An 18,916-nucleotide genomic window follows, 5' to 3' on the forward strand; every position below is an offset into this window, starting at 1 on the left:
TTTGGGAGGAATCTTAGTCACTGCTCTACTGCTGTGAAGAGACACCACGGCCAAGACGACTCTCATAAAGGAAAGCTTTTAATTAGGGGATGGCTTACAGTTTCAGAGGTTCTGTCCATTATCAGCATGGCAGGGAGCATGGAGGCCAGCAGGTAGACACGGTGCTGGAGAAGGAGCTGAGAGTTCTACATCCAGATCCGCTAGCTGAGAGATAAATAGGGATAGGGAGGGAGAGAGGGAGAGGGAAGAGGGAGACTGGGCCTGGACTATCATGGGCTTTTGAAATCTCAAAGCCCCACCCCCACACTCTGTGACATACACTCTCCAACTAAGCCACGCCTCCCAATCCTTTTCAAGCAGTGCCACTTCCTGGTGACTAAGCATTCAAACATATGAGCCTATAAGCGTCACTCTCATGCAACCCACAAGGCTGGCTGCTGTAGTGTAGTGTCTAAAAGAGAGCTCAGAGTGTACCAGGTGAACAAACCCCAGGAGGGTTCTGTTTCTCCTGCTTCTCCAAGGCCCTAGCTTGCACAGATAGCTCAGTTTACTGCAAAATTAAAACGGCAAAAGTTTTAAATATTAAAAAAAAAACCCTACATGTCTAATAACTTTAAAAAGTTGTTTTTGAGCCATATATATTCCATGACCTGTGTATGCCCACAGTCATACAGGTGTGTGTGTGTGTGGGGGGTGTGGAAAGGGAGAGAAAGAGAGAGTGCTTTTTAAAAAACTCCAGTTAGCATCATCAGTTTCTGTCTCATAGTTTGTATCAGTATCCGAATGAAGGCTACATAGTATCTCAAGCCCAGTGCACATACAAACTTCCCTCCTGGTTTCACCCTTCATGGTGTATTAATTGTCAAGGCTGACTGGCTGCCCCGAGAGCTTTCATCAGTCTGTGTTTGCTCACTGTGTGCCCGCAGGCTCCTGGATATGCGTTCTCGGTCCCTTGCTATGCTTTTGCAAAGCACTGACATCGAGTCTCAGGCAGATTCAAGTTTGAATTTTTGGCAAATCCACTTAATATGTGGCAGCTTTCTTTTTATAAATGTATGTTTATTACCACACAATAATTATATGTAATAACTTCATCATGACGTCTTTGTGTGTGTGAATAATGTATTCTGATCTCATTCTTTGTCTTACTTAGTTAGGGTTCCTATTGCTATAATAAAACATCATGACCAAAACAAGCTGGGGAGGAAAGGGTTTCATCTCAGGGTTCCAGGTAACAGTCTGCCATTGAAAGACGTCAGGACAGAAACTCAAGCAAGACAGGAACCTTAGAGGCAGGAACTGAAGCAGAGGCCACGGAGGAGTGCTGTTTACTGGCTTGATCCTCATGGTTGGCGTATGCCAGTCAGGACTACCTGTCTGGGGTGGTATCTCCCATAATAGACTGGGCCCTCCCAGATCAATCACTAGAAAATGCAGGCCCAGCTGGACATTAGTGGTGCACACCTGTAATACCAGCTCTCAGGAGGCAGAGACAGGCAGATCTCCAAGGCCAGCTTGGTCTACAGAGTGAGTTCCAGGACAGTCAGAATTCCACATGGTACCTTACCACCGTGTCTCTGGAAGGAGAGCATCTCTCCCTCTCCAGCAACCATCACTACTTATAACTCTGAAGGGGGAGTAGGGCTTCATGATCCTTCCTCTTCCCTGACAGGATGTTGAAAGCCTAACCTCAGGCAGTTCCTGTGTGGGTGATCACAGCTGTCGCACATTCCCATTTGGTCCCATCAGGGGACATGTGCCACCTGCTTGTCTCTTCAGTTGAATGCTAGTGTCTTCTCATGAGCACAGTCCACATTTCATTAGGGGTGGCCCCATTTGTGCCACGATACTGTGCCTTCTCCCTTTCTGTTTGGTGTGTCTGGAACACTCCTAAAGAAATAGTTATTCCTCCACTGTTCAGTTACTACAGAAAGAGAATAAATAGCTATTCATCCTTCTACTTATTTTTTTTTTCAAGTGGCTTGGTGGTACACAACTTTAATCCCAGCACTAGGGAGGCAGAAGCAAGAGACTGTTTGGGGCTAGCCTGGTCTACATAGTAAATTCTGGGCCAGCTAGAGCTAGATGGGTGAGACCCTGTCTCAAAAAAATAAAGTGGATCCTAGCATCCGTCAGAATGGCAATGAGTTTTATTTTGTAGGGAAATAGGGATTTAACCATGGTTGGTGTAATAACTATAGTCTCATTGGTGCTGAGTGTTCCACTTTGAACAGAAGCAGCCTCTTCCATGTGGTTCTGAGCCCCTCTGACACAGCAGCCCGGCCTCTGAAGTATCTTTGCCCTCGACTGTATGAAGACTCTCCAGATTCACATCACACACTTTTTGCCCCCAAAACTGGACTAGGCCGTTTCTCCCAGAAGCCTTGACTCCTTTCACTGAGAAACAGTAGAATTGATTCAGGTTTTGTGCTCTTCGGATAGGGCTACACCAAGCTGGCTGTCTTACTTGGATGGTGTTTTCTTTGCCCCAGTGGTTCCCTGGAGAGAGCACCTGCCCTCTGGGTAAAATCCCAGATCCTGGGCACACAGTTCCTGGGGCCTTCGTGCCCTCCCAATGTGGAAACCAACCACTCACAACCAGCCACAAGGTCATTCCTCACCACCTACTGTCCTTTGGCTTATGCCTTCGAAATGTGTCCTGGCCCAGAAAGATGGGGTCTCTACTGAGCGTCTGGATAATGAATGGTTTCCAATACTGTTTAGTTCCCAATATTAAACTAGGAACAATAACAAAACATTGTTAAAGTAGACACAGCATCTACTTGATCTTCACAGCCTTCCCTGGGAGAGGCACTACGGTTAGAACTGTTAACCTTGGCTTCCAGCCACAGAGATCAGGTTCAGAGAATATATGGGGGTGGGGTGGGGCATGGGGCTGGGGGATGAAAGGCCATGGCTACCAAGTGATGGGACCACCCCAAAGCCCAGCTCTGTCCATTGTTCTTTCTGCTCCACAGTGCTGCTCTGGTCATACTGGGTCTTGGATGGAGGCCCAGAGGCCCAGAGGTGGTCCTATAAAATGGGGTTCACCTCTGTGACGCCTCAGGGACACAGAGAACTGAGGAGGTGTGCCCGAGCACAGGCTTGTAACTTAGATCAGTCCAACACACCCATCCTATGAGCCTCGAACATGTGTTTGCCCAAGTATCACTGGGCAAACATGAAAGAGACTCATCTCTTTGTCTCTGGTGCTAGGCACTGGCTTCATTATGCTGGGGGAGTTTGGAGTTAGCAATAAAGCAAGGAGGCACAGATAAGTTATGTTTTAGCTCTAGAGCATCTGGGGGTCTATGTCCAGGCAGTCGGGGGGATTACCAAGAACGCTTTTGACTTTAAAACCCCTTTAACCCCACAGTGGGGTAGTTGTTCTCTCAGGCCACACATCTGTGCAGATCAACCTGGCACTGTGCACTTATTCATGGCTTCTTCCTCTTGATGCTCTTCCCAGTGTGGACTTTGTGAAGTGGTCCTCCCAGGGCATGCTGAGGATGAGCCCGGATGCCATGAACGCCCTCTTCAAGCCGACCATCGACAGCATCATCGAGCACCTCCGTGAGTGTCAGACCCAGTCTTAGCCCCTGTGGAACAGAGCTGGGATAGGGACAGTACTTACACAGCCCAGTTGGTGGGGACTCTGGAAGCTACAAGGCTGGAGCCTGCTGGCGTGGGCAAGGCTTAAGCACTTCGTGAGGCAGGCTTGCTGGACATGGCTCTGAATACTGTTCCTCTAATTCTGCCAAGCTGAGGAAGCTGAGGACCTGCCCTTACCTAGGCTTCGCTTTGGCCTTGAAGGTCAGCAGTCAGGGAGCTCTGAAGCCATAATACCCTAGAGTGACGGGCCCTGGGAAAGTATCCTGTTTGAAGTGTCAGGAAATCTTAGGAATCCTTGGCTCACCAAGAAAGAAGGAACTGTTTTGTGAAGCAAGGACAGATTCTAGCCAGACAAGGTCTGTCTGGGCTGCCTCCTTGTGTGTGGGTTATCCTCCCCTAGGGACACCCAGGATCCAAAACTCTCTATGCATCCCTCACCTACCTTTGTGACTATCAGAAACAGTCATGTCTAACATATTTAGAGGATTACTATTGTTATGAAGAACAAATTCTAATTAAAGTCACCACAACCTCTGACAGCTTGAGATTCCACTTGGCACGGCCCTGGCCTTTGTTGCTAAGCAGGCAATGTGTATGATTCCTTCATAAGAACCTTTCTTCATTAGACCAGCTCAATCAAAACTGGGAACAGTGAGCTCAGACAAAGCCAGTGACCAGCTGATGCTCATCGGTCAGGCTCAGACTCCCATAGGCTCAGACAGCTGGATCCCCCTTTGCTGGCTTGATTTGGGTACCTGACCTTCCCCTCTCCTTCCCTTTCAGGGGACCTGTTTCAGAAGCCAGAGGTATCCACGGTCAAGTTCCTCTTTCTTGTGGGTGGCTTTGCAGAGGCACCGCTTTTGCAGCAGGCAGTGCAGGCCGCCTTTGGCGACAAATGCAGGATCATCATCCCGCAGGATGTGGGCCTCACCATCCTCAAGGGCGCTGTCCTCTTCGGCCTGGACCCTGCCGTTATCAAGGTGCGCCGGTCCCCTCTCACCTACGGAGTGGGTGTGCTGAACCGCTACGTGGAAGGGAAGCACCCTCCCGAGAAGCTACTGGTCAAGGACGGCACACGCTGGTGCACCGATGTCTTCGACAAGTTCATTTCCGCCGACCAGTCTGTGGCCCTGGGGGAGCTGGTCAAGCGTAGCTACACCCCAGCCAAGCCTTCCCAGCTGGTCATCATCATCAACATCTACAGCTCTGAGCATGACAACGTCTGCTTCATCACTGACCCAGGGGTGAAAAAGTGTGGCACGCTCCGCTTGGATCTCACGGGGAGCGGTGGCACAGCGGTTCCAGCCCGCAGAGAGATCCAGACCATCATGCAGTTCGGGGACACTGAGATCAAGGCCACGGCCGTCGACATAGCCACCTCAAAAAGTGTCAAAGTGGGGATCGACTTCTTAAATTACTAATGTAACTGTCCCTCCTGGCCACCAGCCCCCTGGGACTCATCTGCATTTGCTGACCTCAGCCTTGACTGTTCTGTCCCTGACCCTGACCCTGACCCTTGCCACTGCCCACCCGAATTTCAGTAGGAATGAACCAGAGTGAAGATGAACTAAGGATTCTTTTTGAGGGTTCACCGGAGCAAGAGAAACCTCAAAAGTCAATATCACGACGTGGAAATAGGAAGTTTGAGGATCCCCAGAGCAGCCAGCTGGGGTTCCTGGGTTCCTGGGTGGTCAAACAGCCCTTGTGAGGACTGGGTGCAGCCTGCTTGGAAGAGGCCTCTGAAAGGGAAGGCTTAGGACGCCCACTGTGTGCCGGGGGCAGGGTAGGGTGGGGGAAACATTCATTGGAGGTCTTTTTAAATTATCTTGGATGGCTGTGAATAGGAAATACCAGCTTCCTGCAGAGTCAATTCCTTCTCTTTATGGTGGAACTCACAGCGGTGACTCAGTGGCAGCTTACAGTATTCTTTGTTTTTAAGCTGGTGGGAGAAGACCGCCTACACCAGGCACCCATGTTCTCATACAATTTAGAATCCAAGGAGGCTCAGTGAAGGCTAGGGCAACATTGGCTAACTCAACCAGGATGGGGGTCGGGGTAAGAGTGTGGACGCCTTGATTTTCCAGAGCAGGTTGAACTTGCTTTGGTGTACTGTACACTGAAGAGTTAGTGACATACCCCAAATTACAGCAGTACCCTTTTTTCTGGAGAGTATACATTCTGAGACTTCTGAGTGGATGACCAAAGGGGTAGATAGTACCAAACCTTATCTATACTATGTTTTTTCTATATATACAGACCTATGACAAAGTTCAATTTAATAAAGTAGTAAGAGATTAGCAGTAGTAACTAATGACAAATTAGGACAGTGATGAAAACACTTTGATAAAATGTATATGAATTTGGTCTATCTCAGTATATCTGATTACTATACAACACCGCTGTGCATTTTTTGGACCCCAGTTAATTGAAAACCCAGTAAATGAAAACCCAGATCAGAAAGTGATTCTCAGTACAATGAAACTTGAGTTCAGAGATCAGGACCTTAGCAGAAATTTAATTGGAGAAAATAAAGTTTCTGTTTACTCTGTTTATATCTATCACCACACCCGGAAATCCAAAACAGCCTTGCCAACCATGCCCATTTTCAGTTAACCCCTTCCTTCCCCCTCTTCTTAATCCCACCATAAGGAAATATGAAAGGAGGCTCTGTTCCATGAAATGTCTCCATCAAACCTGCAGCTTTTCACATTCACCTAAAAACAGTATGTAAACCTAGACCTGATAAATGAAGGCAGGCCTGTGGCTCTCCGGCCTCAGAATCGCCCGGTGCTTGTCAGGAGCAGGGTCCTGAACCTAGTCCCTTTCAGACAGTGCAGACTCTGGGTCTGCAGTCATAGTGTTGGAATGTGAGAATTCCCTCAAAGCTGAAGTGACCACAGACCACAGTGTGTGGCCTTAACGCTCCCTGTCAGATTTCCCTCAGGGAAGAGTGCCTGCACTTACACTCTGCTCTCTAGGTAAGAGGGTTGGAGGTCCACCTGCCCTCGGAGGCTGTTGCCCTTTTAACCCTCACAGGAAGGATCAGAGAAGGAAAAAAGACAGCAGGAGAGGAACCACGAAAAAGAAGCCTCCCAAGGCCAGGGTCTGTGTTCCTCCTCCTGTGCAAGGCTAGAATTGCCAACATTCAACATGAGCCAAATGAGGATAAAGGATCAAGAACCTGACTCAGTCCTTCTTATCTGTTCAGAACTCTCTTTCTTATCTGCTGGAATTCATCCTGATTTAAAACACTGGAAGCATGCATAATGAATGGATGGACAGACGAATGAATGGATGGACAGACAGACGGATGGATGGATGGATGGATGGATGGATGGATGGATGGACAGATACAGAATGAGGGAAGGGACTTCAAATGAAAGTTGGATTTGGGAACCATCATCATAGCCAATATGCAGATTTTTTTAAAAAAGCATTTTGACTTTCAACCTATTGTCTTCTTTTCCACACCGCTTGCCGCAGAACTCCCTGCCAGAATGTGAAAAAAAAAATGCTATCAAACCACAGAACAAGCGAATGGGAACCCCAAACTGGACGGCAGGGTCTCACATCCAGACCTCAGGATGCTTGCTTTCTGGGACTCCTGCTAACCCTGCTCCAGAAGCTCAGGGGTGTTTCCAGCCACAGTCCTCAAATAGACTTTCGATTTTGTTATAATGGATATAATTTTATGTACATAGAACAGGAGAATCTTGTACAGAATCTTTATTTCTACTTGTGCTTGTTTGAATGGGAAAATACTCTTAATTTTGGTTAATAACGCTGCTGCCTGTAAGCTCCACAGCTTCATTTCTTAACTGTCCTCACTGGCTGCTGTCTGTGCTGTTCCCCCCGCAGTGGACGACGCATGCGAGACTGAGCAATAGACAGAGGTGCCTTGGGTCAGAGCACTCTGATCACACAGACTACCCAGATGAACAGCTTCATCAGACCCCTCCACCCCTGCACACCCCTACCCACAGCTGAACGGTCTGCATAAAGAGTAATGTAGCAATTCTCCCGTCTACACTTTGAGAGCTGAACGTACTGATTCTGGAAGCGGTGCCTAACAAAACGCTTTGTGTCTGGCAGGGTGGCGTGCTTCATGATCAAAGGAACCAAATACTCCATGGGCCAAGGTTTCCGTTGGGTCGAATGAGTGGGAGCCCTTATTGTACTCAAGCCCTTATTGTCCTGGCTAACAAAGCACTCCTTACCATTTGTCTGCCTATCTCCTTGCCTCCTATGTTGCTTAAATGAGCTGATAGAAATCTGCACTGTTCGCAAACTGATGATGGAGAAAGGGTGTGATTTCACTGGACTTCCCTTGGGCCCAGAGATGCAGTCCCAGTAGCCAAACTCTTTTAGTATAAAGATCTCCAATCTATCCCTACCCTGACTGAAATAATCCTAGTAGGAACACTGGACGAGTAGACCTGGAGCACATTTCCCAGTCTTAGAAAGTTCCAGATGGTCTGTGGTCTTGACTGATTGTCCTTTGCATAGGTTATCTGGTCACTTAACTAACCTTTCCAGTTACACAGCAGGCATTCATAAATGCAGAGTGACAGGCAGGAGGGAAGAGGTGCTACAGAAGAGGTTCTGGGGAGCCATGGCTGAGTCCAGGTTACAGAGCCTGCCCTGCCCTTAGAATGTTACTTAGACCAAGTTTAGCTTTTAGAGTCCAGATCTGGTTAATTGCCAGGGTAGCAAAGAATTGCATGCACCAATATAAACAGGAGTCAAAAATGCATTATTAATCGAAGATGAACTTCACATTGTAGTGTCGTAATAGTTGTGATTAGGCTGCGCAGTACGTATGCCGGGGAATGGCTTCAGTGGATGGCTAGTATAAAAGTTGATGGCCATAATATCTCTTAACACCTCTCATCTGCTTGCAATATGGAACAATATCCTAAGATCTCAACCACTGGGAGTCTTGTTGACTACAAGATAGATCCAAACTTCACAGAATTCTGCAGCAGTTCACAACTGGACAGCATTGTGTCTGCAAACTCTTGTCTTCACGGATTCTAATAAAGTAAACCTCTCAATTTCACATGGCCTAGAATAATTTTTCTCCATTGGGGTGTAGGTGGATTTATAGGGGATCATGACTGGCTCACCTCCTTTCTCAGTGGTACAAGCTTTACTGACAACCCACCATTTGCTCAGAATCAGAGCTCCATATGTCCAGAGTCCTGTCTCCTCCAAATGGGAAGGAAGTGGTTTAGCTGTAGAGAAGAGAAGGGCAGAATGAGTTAAGGGAAATCACTAAGTGTCTAAGGCCTTGGTGGTGCCTGCCTTCAGGGCATCCCTGCAGGCTGAGGCTGGCTGTCATAAATCCTTGGCTTCCTTCCAGGCTCTACCTCTGAAGCACATTCTTAATTGGCCCTAGAGGTATCAGATGGCATGAAGTGCGGTCCCACCAGCCCAAAGGAGTGAAAAGGTGGTTATCTCTACCTGGCTTGATCTAAAGTTCAGTGTCCAGGAGGGGTACGGTCCTGTACTCTCCAGGGAAACACACTAATGAGCATTAGATGGGCACTGTGGAAAGCCCCTCGGCTTCTGTCGAGCCAACAGCCAGGCAGAGCTGTAAGGCCACCCATACCCTAATTGGCTCACACGGCATCATATTGAGAGTCGGTCAAAGTCAGACAACTTCCTCAGGCACCCCTTCACTTTGTTAAGGCCCTTTTTTTGTGTCCAGGGACCTTGCGGGATGGGGGGTGGGGTGGGCGGACCAGAAACAACCCCAGATAGATAGCTCTCCAGACAGAGTAAAAGTGTGTGCAAGGGGACTGAGGAAAGAGCCCGTTTGGAAGCCAAATAGACATGGTGGCCTTTCTTTCCCAAACTGCCTCCTTCCTATTGCTGGCCTCAGATGGTGGGGGTGGGGTTAGAGACCACTGTTCCAACTTTGAGGGGAAAGGGGGTGCAGGTGGTGATGTGGATTTCGGGTAAGGATCCTCCCCTGTCTACACTGGCCAGCCTGGCCCTGCCCCCCCTTCCCCACCCCCACCTCCCGGTGGGAATGAGGAGCTCAAGCTACAGCTTGTTAGAGGCAACAACTCCCAGATCAAACGATGGACTGGGCAAACATCTGGACTTCCGCTGGCTGCTGAGAGATTAGCGGCTAAATTTACTGGGTTTACCAAGTGCCTGTAGTTCTTTTTTCGGTGTCATCCTGACCCCTGGTTTTCATGTAAGGGCGGGGCCAGCTACAAATACCCCGTATGAATCCAGCATCTGCCCCGCCCAGCCAGGGTGAGCTCACAAAGGTCTAGAAGAGCCGGTGGGCAGGCAGAACCTCCTGGTTCCCTGGGGATGCTCAAGCCAGCGGAGGTGAGAGCAGGGGCCCCGTGGGAAGTGAGTGGAGAAGGGTCCTTTCTTCTCCTAGACTCTGTCCTGCCTTTCTTCTGAAGCCCTCCAAGCTCCTCCCTGCCCCTGTCCCTTACAGGATGGCTTGTTTCTTACCACCCAAGGGTCACAGTCATTCAGCACTTCCTGCCCCTGGGAATTCAGCAGCCCTTGCTCCGCCCCCGCGCCCCCATCCAAAGCGTTGAAACAACGTATCTCTATGCTCTGTGTTTTCCCTCAATAGACAGCCCTATGACACTGTAGAGTATAAACAAGAATACAGTTCCCTTCAGCCATGACCCATAGCTAGTATTCTATAAGTGTCTGTTGTCTTTATTAATCATTACCTAGAAATGGGTGTTAACAGTAGGGCAGTATTTGTGTTATGGATCTGTTGGGAGGATTCTCTGCTTTCTGCCTGTAAAGGTTCTGAGAACTTGGCCAGTAGTGATCAGTGTTGAGCTGGACATGAGTTCCCAGCCAGCCAGCAGACATTAGTTCTGCGAGTCTAAACCCAACCTCCTTCTGGGCATCAGGTACACAGTGCCAGAGGTTAAGTGGTCCTTGACTGTGTCCCACCTCCGTTGCTCTTGGCTGTACTCCGTTGTGTTGGACTGCTTCAACAACTGACTTGTGTCCCCCACCCTCTTTTCTACTTAAGATTATGGCCTCAAAAGTACCACTTTAAAGAGATGCACTGGCTTGGCAGGATAGATGCACCACAGAATCCACAGACAAATGGCTCCTTGTGGGAGACCATTGATTATCCCTGGTGAGCAAAGGGATTAGCTCCAGAGGTGGTTTCTATGTACCTAGTATTAGAATAGGCTCTTACTATCTCCATTCCTCCACTCCTTGGATTCCATGCCAGTTTTTGTTTTGTTTTTGTTTTGTTTTTGTTTTCAGATCCACCCCCAAGACAATTGTGCTCTAAGACTTTGTTTTGTTTTTTTTTTTGGGGGGGGGGAGGTTTGTCTCATATTCATTGAATAAAGTTGAACAGGGACCTAGTCACAAGATACCAGTAGCATCCTGTCCCCCTAGTTATGACATCAGGCATTGTCAGATATTCTGAGAGTAAAGGGACTTAGCAACGCAAGTTGCTACCAAAACCAGAGTCTGCCTGAATTAAGACTGTGCTGTGGGGAAATGAGCTGCTTGTCATTTCTCCCCATGCCAGTTTCATGAGCCTTACGTGAGCTCTTTCTTACATGGTGGCTCCTAGGTCTTTGCTCATCTTTATATTGACAACTCTGTCCTGTTTCATGGCTAAATATGCACATAGTTTTATTAGGTTGATGGTGGGTGGATGGATGAGTGGGTGGGTAGGTGAAAGTGGTAGGAAGGGTATCTCTGGAAAGTGAGACATTCATAGGTGGAGATCTGCAAGACGCATAAAAGGTAATGAGCCCTTGGTACTAGGTCTCTGATTTATAACTAACAGCAACTCTGCCAGCTAGCTTTGCGTGGGATGGTGGTATAGCTGTCTCAGTCCCTGACAAAATCATTCTTTTGCACTCAAGAACTCTTGCACATGTGCAGTGAGTCCTTGGGGGGAGGGGGGGCTCTTGAGGTCAGCTCCTGGTTCTCTCCCTTCACTACAGAGTAAAATGGAGTCTCCCAAGACCTTCATGAGACAGCTGCCCATCACTCCAGGATACTGCGGTAAGTAGCATTTGTGACAGTGGTCCTGGTCTCTGGCTTGTCTTGGAGCATTGCCCTTATCTAACTGGGCTAGTGCAAGTACTTCAGCTTTAAAGACACACATTGAAGGCACCCAGTGCTGCAAGAAGGTGACAGCTAGCTTTGGATTAATTGAGGAGAAATCACTTAGGCCAGATCTTTCAGGACCTGCTAGGCATACCAGAAGCATTTAACACCCACTGAGTGGTTTGTAGATAAGAACACACATAGTAATTGAGGACAGACAAACAGTGTAGAAGTTGGGGCTTTGTATTTCCCAAGTTGGGCTTCCCCAAGTCTCCCTCAAGGGTGGTTCTCACTTTTCTCACTCCTTCCTGTGTCTCTCTCATACAGGGAGGCCAAGCACCTGCCCTACTGAGGATCTAGCCCTGAAATTCTATGTCTAAGAGCCCTTATCTCTGACAGTTGAGAACAGTTGGTCTCTGTTCTTAACGCTTCTTTCACTGCAGGTCTGAGTCACTGAGAACTGTGAGCATCCCAATAAGTGATGTATGTGCTCAGTGGGGCCCTGGGTTTTCATACTTAGCTGTCCTCAGAAGGGCCTATGCTTAGAGAATAGTCCAAGGTTTAAAGGCTCAGCCAGCCCCACTGGCTCGCTAAGAGAATGGGCTTTGGATTCCGACAGTTCAGATTTAGTTCACACCCCACTTTCTACTGTCTACATGGTTGTAAATAACCTTCTTTGTGTAAGAAATGGATTCTATGAAATGGCAACCAGCCCCATCAGCTCTTGATTCAAGTGGGCTTTGTGAGTTTGAGTCTCCAGGTCGCCCCCTCTTCTCTCTTAAGGATACCAGTCTCTTTGTTTTTGAAGACAGCTTGAATATGGAATGATCTTACTTTTAGCTCCTTAATTATATTTTTAAGACCATATTTCCTCAGAAGGCCATGCCTACACCTATACTTATAACCTGATATGCCCATCAGGGATTAAGGACTTGGATATGTGTATTTGGGGGATACAATTTACCAAATCACGTGGGATACTCTGGTGATTAAAGGAGGCAGCATATACATACCTGTGTAAGTATCGTGGTCCTCATCAGGACCCAGTAAGATGTCTTGTGTCATTAGGTATATGAGTATCATGCATGTGAATACACATACATAAGATAAAAATAAGTAGGTCCTGGTGGTAGAGACGCCACTTCCCAAAGAGCTCCAAGTCTCTGTGGCTCCTCCAAAGCACATCTGATTGCCCAGCAGTTGGAGCAATAGCTGGTATCGAGTTGTTGCTGTGACCAAGCACCTGATAAGAATCAGTGTAAGGGACTTCTTGTGGCTACAGTTTGAGGGTATGGCCCATCATGGGCAGGAAGGCCTGGAAGCAAGAGCTCGTGGATGGGACTTTACATTATGATGGATCAAGATGCAGAGAGAGGACAGGAAGTGGTACTTGTCTAGAAACCTTAAAGCCCGCCTTCAGTCACCCACTTCCTGCAGCCAGACCCCACTTCCACAGCCTCCCCAAACAGCATCATGGGCCAAGTTTCAAATGTACAAGCCTGTGGAGACACACTTTACATTCAAACCGTAACAGATTTTGGTCTTCAGCCCTGTCAAGGTTAGTAGATTAGATTCTTCTAGAAGGTGCTTTCTTGTTGAGTACAGGAGTAAGAGCTGCTACATTCACGGTCAAAGCCAGGTTTTCTTTCTTTCTTTCTTTCTTTCTTTCTTTCTTTCTTTCTTTCTTTCTTTCTTTCTTTCTTTCTTTCTCTCTCTCTCTCTCATATTTATTATATTAGATATTTTCTTTATTTACATTTCAAATGTTATCTCCTTTCCTGGTTTCCCCTCCGAAAACCCCCTATCCCCTCCCCCTTTCCCCTGCTCACCAATCTACCCACTCCTGCTTCCTGGCCCTGGCATTCCCCTACACTGGGGCATAAACCTTCACAGTACCAAGGGCCTCTCCTCCCATTGATGACCGACTAGACCATCCTCGGCTACATGTGCAGCTGGAACCTCAAGGCCCACCATGTGTTTTCTTTGATTGTAGGTTTTCTTTCTTTCTTTCTTTCTTTCTTTCTTTCTTTCTTTCTTTCTTTCTTTCTTTCTTTCTTTCTTTCTTTCTTTCTTTCTTTCTCTCTCTCTCTCTCTCTCTCTCTTTCTTTCTTTCTTTTTTTTTTTAAAGCAGGCTTAATTCTTTTATTTTTCTTGTACAAAATCCTTATGTGGTAGCCACAGCTGGAGCCTGGGTCCTCTGAACAGAGACTCTGGTGTGGGTTTTCACAAGATGATCAGTGAATTCCTGATAAGGAGACTTGGTGAAGACAGTCTATTTCCAGAGGTCTGGGGTCAGGTAGCTGTAAGTCTTGGAGATGGCATCAAAGGTGGCCTTAGCAAAATTGCCCAGGGTGGCAGTGCAGCCTCTGGCTGAAGTGTAGCAGTCATTTATACCGGCCATCATCAGGAGTTTCTTGGGCACAGGAGCAGAGGCAATTCCAGTGCCTCTGGGGGCAGGAATGAAATTCACCAGCACAGAGCCACAGCAGCCTGTCACCTTGCATAGAACAGTGTGGGGCTTGCCAATTCCCCCAGTAGCCTCTCCACACAGAGTCCTGGGCTGGGTGTGTCCCTAAAGGATGAGGTTCTGAAAATCATGCCTGTGCAGAAGCAGACTCAGGCTGGCCAGCAGACCAGGTTCAAGGCATTCTTTGCTATTGGGGACTACAATGGTCACGTTGGTCTTGGTGTTAAGTAGGTTTTCTTTCTTAAGCAACAAAGGTGAAAACAGTGTGCTTCAGGACTGAGAGACATTTATTTACTTTGCTGCTTAACACTAAGTTCTTCACCAGTCCCTCAGCCCTTTTTTTTTTTTTTTTTTTTTTTTTGTTATTGTTGTTAAATGGTTTTATTGTGGCGATGCTATAACACTTAGGGATTCAGCATCCAGTTTAAATAAATAGTTGTGTTTTTACCCTTACTAATTGTAATGATTACATGTTATTTTGAGGGAAATGGTGAAAAATTGTCCTGGGGGTGGGTCTTACAGATAATGAATTTACCTTTTTATGTTATAGTCTTGCTTTTAATGGGCCTGCAATTTCCCTATGGTCTGGCAAGAAAGATCCCAGATTGCATTTGGGAAGTGTCAAGGAAAATAAGCTTAAAAAAAAAGATGAATAATTTCAATTACTCCTCAGACTATCATTTGGACCCATTAAACGCTTTCCCCATTTGCTGTTCAGCCTGACATAGGGGGCTTTGCCATCAAAGTGTATGACTGTCATTCGCCTTTGTTGAAATGGACCTTCCCTCTCCAGCTTCAAGGTCATTTTTCTGCAGCCTTGGGAGGGGCGAGCTATGATGCAAACAACAACACCGACTGTATTAATGGCCTCTGGAAAAATACAGCGTTGGTGGTGGTGGAGGGGAGCCAAGTGGAGGGCTGTGGTGGTGGGTAGAGAGGCAGGCTCTCAGACTCTCAGACTGTAGCCTGCATGCTCACCCCTGTGATTCCCTGTCTCTCACAGGCTTCATACCATGGCTCAGTTGCCAGGAAAGCTCCAGCGAGGACCGCATGAATCCCTGTGTGAAAGCGTTCCAGGAGAGAACGCAGAGATACAAGGAGGACCAGCAGGGACTAAACTGCTCTGTGGCCAACACCCCACCCCTGAAGCCCATCTGTTCTGAGGACACAGTCCTGTGGGTGTTGCATGAGTATGCCAAGAAGTACCACCCCCTGACTCTGGGTACGGCCCTCTCCGAATCATCGAATCACCTGCATGAGATCCCAGCAGGCCATTGTGCAACTGGAATGAGCACCTAGTGCTCATGTGGAGGGGAAGGGACCAATGTGGAGGGGAAGGAGCCCATAGGGAAGGGAAGGGACCCACGGGGGGCTGACAACTCCCTTAGATCCCTTTCAACATCAGCTTATGGATCTGTGGATTCCACTTTGAGAGTTTTCTCTAAGCTGGCCGTCTTTGTTCTCTAAGCAGACACGATAGCCCTGTGAGGATGACTCAGTCATTCTCCACTAGAGGCCCCTAGAGGTGCCCTCAAGGGGTCCACAGCAAGGATGCTGACAATCTGTCCTAGATTTGAATCCTGCTGCTGTAGATACTAATTCTGCAGGAAGGGGTTTCACACAGAATGACCAATGACCCAATAACGCAGTGATAATTTAATGCGATTTCAAGCTGGATCGTTTGTATATCTAAAGGGGAGAGAAATGGAGGGCTGGGGAATGGTTCAGTTGACAGAGTGCTCACTGAACAAGCCTGAGGACATGTTTGATCCCCGCAGAGCAGATGTAAATAAGCCAGGTATGGCAGCCCATGACTGTCATCATTGCATAGGTGGGTCTCAGGGGCTTGTTGGCCAACTAGCATAGCCAAATTGATCTCCAGAGTCATCGATGTATCCAGCCTCAAAAAATAAGGCAAGACTGTCTAAAGAAGACATTCAGTGCGGACCTTTGGCCTCCACAAGTAAGTGGACGCTCACCGGCACACACACACACACACACACACACACACACACCACAGAGGCACACTTAGTTGTTAATACTGAGTTGTTTAGATACTTATCCACAATGTTTAATAATTTATATGTGCAGAGCATATGGACTAGGCATCCCCTAGGGAGCTGTCCAGCTTTGATCTGGAACTCAGTGTCTCACTTGGTTCTTCCAGCACATGAAGGAGGCAGTGAAGCTAGCCAAGGCCACCCTGACAATCACTGTGACCACCAGGACCTAATGGCAGGGCCTTCTGGTTCTGATTCTGATATGCTTTCTCCCACCTGGAGACTCTGCTGAATTTAGTGTCCAAGAGCAGGTGCGCCCTGGACCTATCTTAACTGCTTCCTGGCTATGCCTCAGGACTTGCCTCAGAAGTAACACGTGGAGGTAACAGTAGCGTCTGCTTCCAAGGCTGCTGCTGAGAGAAGGAAAGGCGATATCAGGAGAGAAGCTGGCACACAGTGAGGCCCTAGGCATGGCCTAGAGGTTCCTGGGATATCTGTTCTTAAGCCAGGGAGCTTGGGAGTTCTTTCTACTGTGCTTCTCTGAAACTCTCAGGACCCTTGCTGTCTCCTTTACAGAATGCAAAAACGAGAAGAAACCGCTGCAGGAACCCCCTATCCCTGGCTGGGCAGGCTACCTGCCCAGAGCCAGGGTCACTGAATTTGGCTATGCCACAAGGTATACCATCATGGCCAAAAAGTGCTACAAGGACTTCCTGGATTTGGTGGAGCAAGCCAAGAGGGCTCAGCTGAAGCCATATGAGCAGTAAGTGTAGTTTGCATCACACATAAACTGCAGGGCCTAGGGAGCAGAACCAGGGGCAGGGGTGGGGCAGGGACAGCAGGGCACTCATACAGTGTCAGCCCAGCTCTGAACACATCTCCCCCAGCTGTGCCTTGGAAGGGCTGGGAGCAACAAACAGACCAAGTTCTCAGCACAAAGGAGAATTATTTACCCCACAGGAACTAAGGGCAGGGAGTAAGAGACAAAGCAGATGGGGGTGGGGGGGGGAGGGTGATCTCAAGGGAGAGGAGGGAAGGACCATTTGTCTAGGGAGGGAGGGGCGGACAGAGGACTGCCTCTGGATAAAGAAGAGACAGATGTGGCACATAGGCAAATGGCAATTTATAAAGGTACAAGGGGAAACTTCAAGTTAGGATCAGATGTTTAATTTTGACTGGACAGGTTAATTTGGACAGCCATAAGGGGGCTTTCAATTGCTGGACTTCAATTCTTTGATAGCTGGACCTTGGTAGTCAGGCTTCGGAGGGGTTAGTGGCCAAATAAGGGAATACACCTTGGTGGTTGGCTTTAGATATGTAATCTAATGGTTTCTAGCAAAGCAGAGGGAATAGGGGATACAGGTGAGGCCTGCCGGAGCTGTGCTTGCAATGCTCCTGCTAGCTAGAGTCCCATCGCAACTGCCTGTCTCAGCACTGGCCTAAGACTTAAGATGCTAAGGGAAGCCAAGCATGATGGTGCATACCTGTAGTTTCAGCAATCCAGAGGCAAAGGCTGGCTTAGTCTACATAGTGAGTTTCAGGACAGCCAAGGCTACATAGGGAGATCCAGTATCAAAAAAAAAAAAAATCAAACAACAAAAATGGGGGGTGACTGGTTGTAAGATCTGTCACCCCATTTATTGCTGGGATTGATTCGGGAGATCTGGCTGACTGGGTGGTGTCCTCCTCCTCTGGTCTCTTCTCTCCTCCTGAAGTTGTCTGTTTTGTGGAAGAGGACTGATCTCCTGTGCTCCCTGCTAGAACCTCTAAGCAAGCTCTCAGGATGCTGAGGGAGGGAGCGGGCAGGGACACCGGAGCAGTGCACAGGGAAGCACTCGGCCTCAGTTTACCATCTGTGAGATAGGGATGGTATTTACAAACCTTAGGGTGGGTTATAAAGATTAGAACGAACGCACTGCGCTTGCTCAGGACCTGCATGCTATACCTCATATTAAAAGGAGTGATGTCATGCTTTCTGCTTATTTTAGAACATACGATGTGAGGGCTGCCGAGCCTCTTAGCCCTTCTTCAAAAATCTTGCAGCTGCAAGGTCTCTCACGCGCATATCCAGCATTCTCTGGGCCAGGTAAGCTAGGGAGGCAGGGTTTCCTTCTGACCCCTTTGCTCAGCTGGGTCACCTGTGTGCAGCTCATATGGAATCTTTCTCTTCCAGGTCAAACACCCCCAAGTGAGGACCCCCAAGCTCCCAGGCCCTGTGGCTGTGCTCAGTGGTCCAGCCAGTCATGCAGCAGGAATGTGTATGGGGAGCCACCATCCTTAGCAAAGGCTTTTGCCGAGAGCTAGAGCCCTGCATCCTCCCTAGGAGATGTAAGCCTCAAGGGAGCACAGACACCTGTTGTACTTGCATCAAAACTAGCCCCCTCACCCTCTTTGGGCAATGAGGTGATTTAATAAGAATTCCTTAACTGCTGCCCCCAGTAATTAGCAGTGTCTCCTAAGACAGTCTGCGGATTCAGAGGCTACATCTCAGCGTACTAAGCTTGTTGGTTGTTTTGTTTGTTTGTTTGTTTTTGGATTTTTGATCATACTCTGTGATTCTGAGAGGGAAATCAAGGCCAGGCTGCTGGGAACAAAGAGACCTCAGGTGGTGGGAACAGACTCTTTGGAGGCAGCTTCAGTGACGCAGTTCATTTAATGGGGGCTAGGGGAGGCACCAAGGCTATTCAAACCTTTGGGGAATCGGTAGCTGCTATCGGGGTAACTGTACTGCTGTAGAAAATATTTAATTTCAATTCAGGGCTTCTAC

General features: G+C 48.0%; 2 protein-coding genes and 1 long non-coding RNA gene across 7 annotated transcripts in view; 2 read left to right on the top strand and 1 right to left on the bottom strand.

Annotated features, from left to right (window-relative positions):
* Positions 1 to 8,729, top strand: part of Hspa12a (heat shock protein family A (Hsp70) member 12A) — a 148,882-nt gene extending 140,153 nt beyond the window's left edge. For both annotated transcript variants that reach the window (XM_029472581.2, XM_021151657.3), the window contains 2 exons: positions 3,470 to 3,573; positions 4,396 to 8,729. In XM_029472581.2, coding sequence (XP_029328441.1) covers positions 3,470 to 3,573; positions 4,396 to 5,033 — 742 coding nt within the window. In that variant the 3' untranslated portion in view covers positions 5,034 to 8,729. The remainder of the gene's footprint in view (positions 1 to 3,469; positions 3,574 to 4,395) is intronic.
* LOC110285472 (uncharacterized) lies at positions 8,593 to 9,834 on the bottom strand. Its single transcript, XR_002377059.3, has 3 exons — positions 9,768 to 9,834; positions 8,739 to 8,846; positions 8,593 to 8,645 (listed from the first exon to the last, which is right to left on the bottom strand). It is a non-coding gene; the product is annotated as an uncharacterized LOC110285472 (long non-coding RNA).
* Positions 9,835 to 9,903: 69 nt separating this feature from the next.
* Positions 9,904 to 18,655, top strand: Spmip5 (sperm microtubule inner protein 5). Of its 4 annotated transcripts, none has more exons than XM_021152201.2 (6): positions 9,904 to 9,981; positions 11,577 to 11,637; positions 15,153 to 15,371; positions 16,726 to 16,912; positions 18,138 to 18,235; positions 18,323 to 18,655. In XM_021152201.2, the coding sequence occupies exons 1-6, from the start codon at positions 9,940 to 9,942 to the stop codon at positions 18,451 to 18,453; spliced, it is 738 nt and encodes a 245-aa protein (XP_021007860.2). In that variant the 5' UTR covers positions 9,904 to 9,939; the 3' UTR covers positions 18,454 to 18,655. The 4 variants fall into 4 exon arrangements, with proteins under 4 accessions (XP_021007860.2, XP_021007858.1, XP_021007861.1 ...); XM_021152199.2 differs by having other exon boundaries at positions 9,904 to 9,957; XM_021152202.3 differs by lacking the exon at positions 9,904 to 9,981 and adding an exon at positions 10,664 to 10,744.
* Positions 18,656 to 18,916: the final 261 nt, after the last annotated feature.

This window comes from Mus caroli, unplaced genomic scaffold, assembly GCF_978045245.1.
Source record: "Mus caroli unplaced genomic scaffold, Mus_caroli_1 scaffold_20, whole genome shotgun sequence".
NCBI classification, from domain to species: Eukaryota; Metazoa; Chordata; class Mammalia; order Rodentia; family Muridae; genus Mus; species Mus caroli.

Excerpts from the sequence above, each read along its gene's own strand:
- Spmip5 (XM_021152201.2), top strand. The coding sequence starts at position 9,940 with ATGCTCAAGCCAGCGGAGGTGAGAGCAGGGGCCCCGTGGGAA. Across the intron at positions 16,913-18,137 it reads CAGCTGAAGCCATATGAGCA|AACATACGATGTGAGGGCTG; the intron begins GTAAGTGTAGTT and ends TGCTTATTTTAG. Across the intron at positions 18,236-18,322 it reads TCCAGCATTCTCTGGGCCAG|GTCAAACACCCCCAAGTGAG; the intron begins GTAAGCTAGGGA and ends TTTCTCTTCCAG.